This window comes from Barbatula barbatula, assembly GCF_947034865.1.
Source record: "Barbatula barbatula genome assembly, chromosome: 4".
NCBI lineage: Eukaryota > Metazoa > Chordata > Actinopteri > Cypriniformes > Nemacheilidae > Barbatula > Barbatula barbatula.
Window position 1 is genome coordinate 24,433,251 of NC_136768.1, and position 10,473 is coordinate 24,443,723.

The 10,473-nt window shown below is 40.5% G+C and overlaps 2 protein-coding genes across 2 annotated transcripts; one reads left to right on the forward strand and one right to left on the reverse strand.

Annotated features, from left to right (window-relative positions):
* Positions 1–1,111: 1,111 nt before the first annotated feature.
* On the forward strand, positions 1,112–2,965 carry LOC306893536 (pyridine nucleotide-disulfide oxidoreductase domain-containing protein 1-like; the record flags this gene model as incomplete). The annotated part of the gene is made up of 2 exons (XM_079455425.1): positions 1,112–1,249; positions 2,717–2,965. 2 exons carry the CDS (start codon positions 1,112–1,114, stop codon positions 2,963–2,965), a joined length of 387 nt encoding a protein of 128 aa, XP_079311551.1.
* A 545-nt stretch (positions 2,966–3,510) lies between these two features.
* parp11 (poly(ADP-ribose) polymerase family member 11) lies at positions 3,511–5,621 on the reverse strand (the record flags this gene model as incomplete). The annotated part of the gene is made up of 4 exons (XM_079455066.1): positions 3,511–3,821; positions 3,908–4,062; positions 4,494–4,627; positions 5,529–5,621. The coding sequence occupies 4 exons, from the start codon at positions 5,619–5,621 to the stop codon at positions 3,511–3,513; spliced, it is 693 nt and encodes a 230-aa protein (XP_079311192.1).
* Between the last annotated feature and the right edge of the window lie 4,852 nt (positions 5,622–10,473).

Sequence of the window (10,473 nt, forward strand, 5' to 3'; positions counted from 1 at the left end):
CTCACCTGAACCCATTCTTGGCCAGAAAAGTGCGCTTGATCTGCCTTGTTTGCCCGGTATTTAAATTGACCTGGATGCTTGCTATAATTGAACACATTTTAATGCACAAAGACTTATAATACAAAAATACAAAATCTCACACTGATATTCATCCAATTGTATGACGGTCGTTGTTATATAATTTTAATTTAGATTGTTACTAAATCTGCTTACCTGCAAAATTGATCTGGAAATTCCCTCCCGCAGTGGTCATGTTTATAACCCCATTTGGGTTTCTAATGAAATGTTTCTCTAGTTGAGCACTGGACATAAAACTAAATGGCTCATCCTAATGTAAAATAAAATAAAATGTATAAATAATAAAGGGAAAGCAATAAAATGGAGAAACACATTAACGGCAACAATGAAATAATACACACAAGAATTACCTCGACTCTATGCCAGACACCAGACGCCGCCTTGTAAAACCAGCTCCACGGTGTATCGGATGTGTCTATAAATCCCACACCGTCCTGAAACATCCTCAACTGTCTTCAAATCTAAAATGAAAAGAAATATATGTTTTTAAGATTGAATCACAAGCAACAGTGGATGCTGATAAAGAAGAAAGCTATGAAGATCTACACGGGCTGGGCAGAATCGGTCTGTGCGCCGACTACATTTGGCTACACAGTATCACCACGCAACCCAGTTTTGCATGTGTGTCGGAGACTCCTTTCGGTCTATATCTCAACCTTCTCTTCGGATGCACAAGCATTGCATACTACACTGCACCTACAAACATGTTGCGAGTCTGAATAACTTAATTTAGGAGTTTTTATTTGATTTACCATCAATTGAAGAACGAATCCGTATGATGTCATTTTGACCAAAATCAAAGCCAAAATCAGTTATCAAAATGAGTAATGTTCTTAAACATAGACCTATGCATTTAACGGCAAATTGTACATCTATACTACAAGATATCAATCTGTATAGTAATGTTACCTGCTTATGTAACCGGACTTTTAAATAAACACGACTGTTTATCTGTCCTAGTTCATGTAGAGTGTTCAATATATGGTGGCTTTTAGCGGTAAATCTTTGTGTCTGTTATGTTTGTGTTGGTAAGATGCGCTTGTGGACTCAGGCGCGTCAGATGGGCTGGTACGCAGCACGTTGTATGGCTGCAAAAGTGCTAGAGGAGTCTATAGAGCTGGACTTTTGCTTTGAGCTCTTCTCACACATCACCAAGTTCTTTAACTACAAGGTAATTCTCCACATTTCTGAGTGGAACATCTCTTGCTCTCTTTGTTAACACACATTTCTAGGGTTTACAAAGAATGGTGTGAAAAGGGAAAAACATCCAGTATGCAGCAGTCCTGTAGGCGAAAATACCTTGTTGACGCTAGAGGTCAGAGGAGAATGGGCCGACTGATTCAAGCTGATAGAAGAGCAACTTTGACTGAAATATCCACACGTTACAACCGAGATATGCAGCAAAGCATTTGTGAAGCCACAACACGCACAACCTTGAGGCGGATGGGCTACAACAGCAGAAGACCCCACCGGGTACCACTCATCTCCACTGCAAATAGGAAAAAGAGGCTACCATTTGAACAAGCTCACCAAAATTGGACAGTTGAAGACTGGAAAAACGTTGCCTGGTCTGATGAGTCTAGATTTCTGTTGAGACATTCAGATCGTAGAGTCAGAATTTGGCGTAAATTGAATGAGAACATGGATCCATCATGCCTTGTTACCACTGTGCAGGCTGGTGGTGGTGGTGTAATGGTGTGGGGGATGTTTTCTTGATACACTTTAGGCCCCTTAGTGCCATTTGGTCATCTTTTAAATGCCACGGCCTACCTGAGCATTGTTTCTGACCATGTCCATCCCTTTATGACCACCATGTACCCATCCTCTGATGGCTACTTCCAGCAGGATAATGCACCATGTCACAAAGCTCGAATCATTTCAAATTGGTTTCTTGAACATGACAATGAGTTCACTGTACTAAAATGGCCCCCACAGTCACCAGATCTCAACCCAATAGATCATCTTTGGGATGTGCTGGAACGGGAGCTTCGTGTCCTGGATGTGCCTCCCACAAATCTCCATCAACTGCAAGATGCTATTCTATCAATATGGGCCAACATTTCTAAAGAATGATTTCAGCACCTTGTTGAATCAATGCCACGTAGAATTAAAGCAGTTCTGAATGCAAAAGGGGGTCAAACACAGTATTAGTATGGTGTTGCTAATAATCCTTCAGGTGAGTGTACATGTCCATGAGATGCTAAATTAGACTTTACTGAATATAAAGGAATTAAATCGTTTTTAGAAATATGCATCTGTAATGTATTGGTTTTATAATGCAGTAATTTTCTCAAATGTTAGGTATATATTGTTCTAATGCATCCATCAAAAGTTTTAAGATACGAGCGAACAAAATTCCAACTATATTTTCAAAATATAAAAATACAACTTTATTCAATTTAAGTACTGAAACATGCGTTTTTACATATTAATGCAAGTTTCATGTTAAAGCACAGAGGTGTACTAACAATAAACTTCCACAATATGTTTATTGTAATGAGGTTTTAAAGCATCATTTGCGGTCATCAACTTTTTCTACACTTTTCAGTTTATTTTATTACATTCAAACAGTTCTGCATCCTGCTTGGTGTGTCAATCTTGCGATTGGCAAACATTTGTTTCATATCTTTTGATGTAGGTGGTTTTGCTGGGAAAGTTTAATGCACAGGGATTGGGTCAGGACCATGAGCTCATCGTGCGCTGTACCAAAGGTCGGGAGTACGTGAAAGTGGTTCTATCTGGGGGCCGAATGGTCGGGGCCGTCCTTATAGGAGATTCTGATCTGGAAGAAACCTTCGAGAATCTCATTCTCAACCAAATGGACTTGTCCCGATATGGCGAGGAGCTGCTTAACCCTAATATTGACATTGAAGACTACTTTGACTGAATATTTGTGGAGAGCCAATCACAGATAGATATTAAAGTTACACATTTAAATCATGAATGTATTTTATTTAGCAGCTTATATGAAGTAATAAATAATTCAAACATTCCTGGTTTGGTGATCAACTTCTTTATTCTGTGATAGGGCAGGTTATATAAATAAAGGTCTACTTCACCTGGCTTGTAGAAATCTATAAAGTAATTATCTTTATTGACACACTATAGACTGAACTATATATATATATATGTATATATATGTATATATATATCATAAACAATTGTATTCTTTCCTGTAGCTGAGTGGATAGAGCATGGCACTAGCAATGCCAAGGTGTATAGGACAATGCAATGTAAGTCGCGTTGGATAAACTGCAAATGCATAGATGTAAATGTATTAGAGTATTAAGAAACTTTCTAGTACCATCGGCTAAAACAATAAATACATTAAGGATCTATAGAAATATATGGTTTTCTCTTCTAAATGACATAAGACGCTAACCAAGACGCTTTCGCAAGACATCTTGGTACCAAATTATGCAGTTATATGAGTTACATGAATATTCTAGCTTGTTCAAAGGGTGCTGTGTAAGTTTCACCAATACCATATGAGTGATACATAAGTACATACTCAGGATAGATCTGAGAGGGATCAAAGATAACAAAAACCTTTGGGTTACTAGTATCATCAACACAACTATCATAAATGCATTCATTCTGGTCATCATTGGGTGTACAATAATCCTGACGTCCTTTTGTGTACCTCCCAAGAATAACCCGAGACATCAGCATTATTTTCACGCCTAAGGCATCGGCTTTACCATATTTGGCAGCATGTGATGCGTGTTTTGCAAAGTAGGTTCCTTGAAAGAGAGAAACACTGTATAGTTATTTCATATTTTGAACACATTTGTACAAATCGACCAAGAACATCATAATCACAACACACCTTTCCCCGATACATGTGAGTTTGTCCTCCCTGATAGTCCGGGGTTAAAATTAAATGTGCAGATAGAGTGCAAGTTGTTTTCACTTGTGCCATGAAACAGCTTCTGCTCTTCAATTTTCATCTCTCTTCTAATCTTACTTAATTGAATTTTTTTCCTGTCAATTGACAAAACAGTTTATTTTAAGTGTATAATGCAAGAAAATATATATAGATATAACGCATTTGTATGAATATAATGGTTTTTAACATCCGGTTTGTTATGTTGACATGGTTGGGCTTTTAGAGGCGCTCTAAGAAATAAAACAGATTTATGCAGGTTTGATGATAATGTTAAAAAAATCTGGCGATGAGGAAAGAAAATTTAAAAACATTTTTAATAAGTCTGCATAGAAGAAATTGATTTAAGATATTACAAAGAGCCGAAGTCTGACCTGTTTATAGGATCACTGAGGTTTCTAACATTTTCCACACATGTACATTAACTACATTAAAAATACTTATTCATCTTTTCAGAATAGTTTATCTAAAAAGACACAATTTTGCCTAAAATGTTATGAAAATCATAATAATTTGCGATCCTTATTACCTACAAAACATGTCCCAAAGGTCAATATTTTGTATTCTGTAGATTGAGACAATGGGCTGCTGCAGTAAGCCAACATTTCTGACAAAGGACTTAATCTCCCGATATTCGATGGAATCGCTTCTCAGTGGAAATGCCTGATTCAAAGAGATGAATGTTTTATTAAGAGAGGTTTTCACCACCATTACAGATTGGACAAAATGTAATTTTGTAAAGGGTAAATACCTCATAAGGTTGCTTGTGATCAAAATGTTCCCAGTGTGCTAGTGAAGGCCGGGTAAGATCATCACATTTGCATCTGTTTCCATGACAGGTTGGTTTTGAATCTCAATGAACATGATGTGGAACACAACGAATGCATTTGACTGTATATCTTTCATTGACACGCTATATGATCAAAACTACTTGGATACCTCAAATGTTCTTACTACATGGATGTTAAAAAAAACAACGTGTCTGAATTATTGTCTTTAGTTTGGGCGCAATATCTCTTATATCCATAGCTATTTGTTTTTATATTTCCTTTTTTTCGGTAAATGCAGCAATGTGCATTTATTGAACACCTATAGTGTCAACATACGTATTGGGAATATTGTATTTGTATAATCTCACCTGAACCCATTCTTGGCCAGAAAAGTGCGCTTGATCTGCCTTGTTTGCCCGGTATTTAAATTGACCTGGATGCTTGCTATAATTGAACACATTTTAATGCACAAAGACTTATAATACAAAATCTCACACTGATATTCATCCAATTGTATGACGGTCGTTGTTATATAATTTTAATTTAGATTTAATTTAGATTGTTACTAAATCTGCTTACCTGCAAAATTGATCTGGAAATTCCCTCCCGCAGTGGTCATGTTTATAACCCCATATGGGTTTCTAATGAAATGTTTCTCTAGTTGAGCACTGGACATAAAACTAAATGGCTCATCCTAATGTAAAATAAAATAAAATGAATAAATAATAAAGGGAAAGCAATAAAATGGAGAAAGACATTAACGGCAACAATGAAATAATACACACAAGAATTACCTCGACTCTATGCCAGACACCAGACGCCGCCTTGTAAAACCAGCTCCACGGTGTATCGGATGTGTCTATAAATCCCACACCGTCCTGAAACATCCTCAACTGTCTTCAAATCTAAAATGAAAAGAAATATATGTTTTTAAGATTGAATCACAAGCAACAGTGGATTCTACACGGGCAAACGGGCTGGACAGAATCGGTCTGTGCACCGACTACATTTGGCTACACAGTATCACCACGCAACCCAGTTTTGCATGTGTGTCGGAGACTCCTTTCGGTCTATATCTCAACCTTCTCTTCGGATGCACAAGCATTGCATACTACACTGCACCTACAAACATGTTGCCAGTCTGAATAACTTAAATAAGGAGTTTTTATTTTATTTACTATCAATTGAAGAAAGAAAGCCATATGATGTAATTTCGACCAAATTGTACATCAATACTAGAATATATCAATCTGTATAGTAATGTAACCTGTTTATTGACTAGTTATATACAGTATGAGCATATGTTTGTGTATAGAGCAACCATGTTTTGTCTGAGTTATTACAATTTGTATTACCGTATTAAACTGTTACTCTAATGAAACGGGTACATTTGTGGTTGAAAGTACTACAGCTAAACTATGCGTTGTAAAAATATGGTTTATTTTCATGTGCTTTCATTGAGATATTAGCAGATATGCACGCTGGAATTGATAAGATGAATCGAAATCTTCATTTCAAGTACCCGATTACTATAACCTTTCGATTCCTAGCCCTATTTAAGACACAGACATGAACTAAACATGTAATAACATAATATTTGTAGCTTATTAAAAACGTTATCAAAACTATATTTGTAATTGATGCATCACCGAATGCAAGATTAAAGAACTGTACTTTAGGTAAATATGTTTTCTTGACTGATCTAATAAAATGAAAAACAGGCCAGCGGCGATCGAATGGGGTCAATTGTTTCTATTTTATCTTGTAGATTTGTTAATAACTATACATTATCTATATTTTGGAATGGAAGAAGCCAACATTTCAGTCGCCCAGGAACAGTTCAGCTGTCCGGTGCGCCTGGATCTACTGCAGTAACTATTCCATGTGGACACAGCGACTGTATAAACTCCATTACAGAATGCTGGAATCAGGAAGATGAGCAGGGTGTCTCTAGCTTCCCTCAATGCAGAGAAAACTAAAGACCAGCATTACACTATTGACATACAAGGCAAAGCTATTGTAAAATAATGACAAAAAGAAGGCTTTAAGAAGGAGTGAAAAGTTTGTCGCGGAAGTTTTAGAGCTTTCGTGTTTGTGTTTGTGTTTTTACCTTCATTTTATTGAAAAAGTTCTTACGGTCCTGTTCTTTATTTTTATTGCGTTGTCTATGTATGCGTGTATACAAAATGGACATTAGAATCGTTTTTGCCCTTTGGACGCTCTCCTTTGGTTTATTTATCTCCGACTCCGTCAAAGGAGCTGTTAGCCATGGAAGGCTACAGTACACCAGAACTATACTGCTGCAACTGAACTGTGGGATAACGTGCGGCACAGATATCATGTCACAACTGCCTGATTGTATCCTAAAAGACCCAGGGGGTAAAACCGCGACAAAGAGAAGGCGAGGTGTGAAAAAGGACGACCCTTTTCAGAAGGATAAAACTGGCTGCTCGAGAATCAGCCAATCAGGAGCGTCAATGAGCCCAGCACCAGCGTGCGGAAGGAGACAGTTAAGTTTCGGTTTTCGGGAAAAGTTTGGAAGAGAGCGTTGGTGTTTAGAGACTGTGAAGTTTTATATTTATATTTGTTCTGATACTGATCGTACTCATTTGCTAGTTTCTAGAACTGTGTGCGTGCAACTACCAGTGAGTATACTGAAGTTTGTTGTTATTTTCACCTCAGATTGATGTCGTGGCATGTTGATTATCATCGTATAATAGCAGAGCTTATTTAGCAATGCTAGCGGGTTTGATTCTTATGGATGCTAATAACTAATGAAGCGTTAATCTGCAAGCTTAACATGTATTAATTAAAATAATGTCTTTTTTTCCATTGTTCATGCACAATGTGTAACATTGTTTGATTTAAGGAGTAACTTTGCAGTTAATACCTATTTCATGTTCAGCCAAACGTAGTATGTTATATTGTTACCGTTATTGCGCAGCCAATTAATCTTTGAACAGGTATATATTATAACTGTATTTTCTAAGGTTGCATTCGCTTGGATGCAGTGTTATAATAAATGCTTATTACTATAGTCATACATAACAAAAAGAGGATTTAATCTTTAATTGTTTTGGTTAATTATAAACCTGTTAGGCATGTTATAACTATTTAACATTTACTGATTTATGCCTGTACCTTTGTTTCAGAACCACACACACCTTCATATTCAACTCTTTATTCTAATAAACACCTCAACGAACATCTTGTCTGCATTCTAATCGATGCTCCCTGGCGGCCATAAACCTTTAAAGACCAGTCAAATTATACAGTCCTTTCCAACAGCAAAACATTTGGTCCTTCGAGCCGGATACAGCGTGGCCACCGTGGGATTGTTTTAGAGATGTTTTCGGATCAGAATACACGTCCAGTAGATGCCCGACCCCGCCGAGAGATCCGACGACCAGCCTGGATGGAAGACTATAACATCTCCCTCCAAACATTGCCGCCGCTCTCTCGTTTGCCTCATCAACCGGCTACCCTGTTAGAGCAACAGCAGCCCTACAACAGCATGGTGAGATTCCCAGAGAGACAAGCCAGGATGACACCTCTCACACCACCACTGCAGCATGAGGCCAGGAGTGCTATGCGGGGAGCCGAAGCTGCCTATCCACGTCAGTTTGATTATACAGAACCCCTCTTTCAGAGTACGCCAGCCTCTGCCCAATCAAGACCTGCCCCAGAAACAGCGCCGGAGGTCCTTGAAGTTCTTTATAAGCTGAGGGAAGATAATCAAAGGCTGCAGCAACAGGTAATGGACATGCACAGGCGACTTGACGGTCGTACGCCCGTTCCAGACCTATCAGCGCTGCGACAGCCAGCCCCCTCTTCTTTTCCTACATCTGCCTACCACCAGCATGACATAGATCAGGATGGCGGAGCGTACCAAGCCATGCCAATTCCGCCACCAGTGCACGTTGGTGCTCACACTCTGCCTCTGGATGACGATGACTGGCCACCGCCACCACCCCCAGTAGCAGACAATGTCTGTCAGCCACCATCACAGGACCTTACGGCAGAGCTCATAACAGCACTGAGAGACCTCAGGATGACACGTCAGCAGGAGTCCCCCAATCACCCTGATTCCCATTATCCAGTGGGTGGTGGGCAGACACCAGAGTACTGTGTACCCTACACCCCACGAAGATGTGAGTCGCTACCCGAAGAGCTGCGACCCTCACACCACCATGAGACAGCGTACCGCGGGCCTAAACCCACAATCCCTGCATTCACTAAAGGGGATCCGAGACAGTTCGCCAGGCTTAAGGTCGCTCTGGAGAACCTGCTGCCTGTGGACGCTACAGAGCACTTTAAATACCAGATTTTGGTGGACCACCTGGTGTATGAAGAGGCTCTTCTAATAGCGGACTCATACACTAACTCACTACAGCCCTATACTGACACTATGAAAAGTCTAATCGAGCATTATGGACAGCCTCACCAGCTAGCTCTCAGAAAAATAGCTGATCTAATGGAGGTCCCTAATCTTGCACGTGGTGACTCCAGTGGGTTTAAGCGATTCGCCCTGACAGTAAGAGCACTCGTGGCAATGTTAGACCAGCTTGGGGAAAATGGGAAGACTGAGCTTCACTGTGGTTCACATGTGACACGGCTGCTGTCCAAACTGCCCCATGATATACGGGCGGAATTTAAGAGGTTCCTGTACCCACAGCGTGTTACAATACCAAGCCTATTGCACTTTGCTGACTGGCTTGACTACGAGCTGAAGGTGCAAGAGACGGTGTACGAGCCTCTAATCGGTGAAAACAAGAGCAGAGTAGGACCCAGGACAGAGCGCCGCGACACTAGGAGTGGCAAGAACACCAACATCCTGCATACCACAGACCACCCTGAGAGCACATCGACAGCTAAGAAGGCCTTACCAAGCGCCAAGCAGCCAGAGAGGACAGCATACTGCCCTTACTGCTCTAATACGCAACACTTCCTAGATAAGTGTGCAAACTTTGCACAGCTAACAATGGAACAGATAACAGCATGGATCAAGACCAACAAGAGGTGCTGGCGATGTGGTCGCACACACCAGGCCGCACAGTGCCGCCTGAAAGTTACATGCTACAAGTGTAAAGGGAGACACCTGCAAGCTTTGCATGAAGTGAATATAAAACCTGTAACTGAGGATACATCCTGCCTCATCAGTACAACCAATGAAGTCCTGTACGTGGACAGGCGGGCGGGATGCAGCCAGGTCCTACTGAAAGTTAGTAAAGTGCTGCTGCGCAACGGTGAACACACTTTGGAGACATATGCTATCCTTGACGATGGGTCGGAGCGTACTATCCTTCTCCCCGCAGCAGCGCAAAGCCTGAAGCTTACTGGCGAGCCAGAAAAGTTGATCCTAAGAACTGTTCGGCAGGATATCCAGGTTTTGCACGGCACTGCAGTGTCGTTCTCCATCTCCCCAGTAGACAATCCAAAGAAGTCCTTCAATATCTACAGAGCATTCACTGCTGAGCAACTGGGTCTGGCAGAGCACAATTACTCAATGACGGCACTTCAGAGGAAGTACAAACATTTAAGAGGCCTCCCTCTTCAGACGATTAACAGTGTGCAACCTCTGTTGCTAATCGGGTCAGATTATACCCACTTAATCACTCCAGTGGAGCCTGTGCGTTTGGGACCTCGCGGAGGACCAGCTGCCGTGAAGACAAAGTTGGGTTGGACACTTCAGGGGCCCACCAGGTACAGCAAGCAGCAGGCAGCATCACAGCAGTGCCT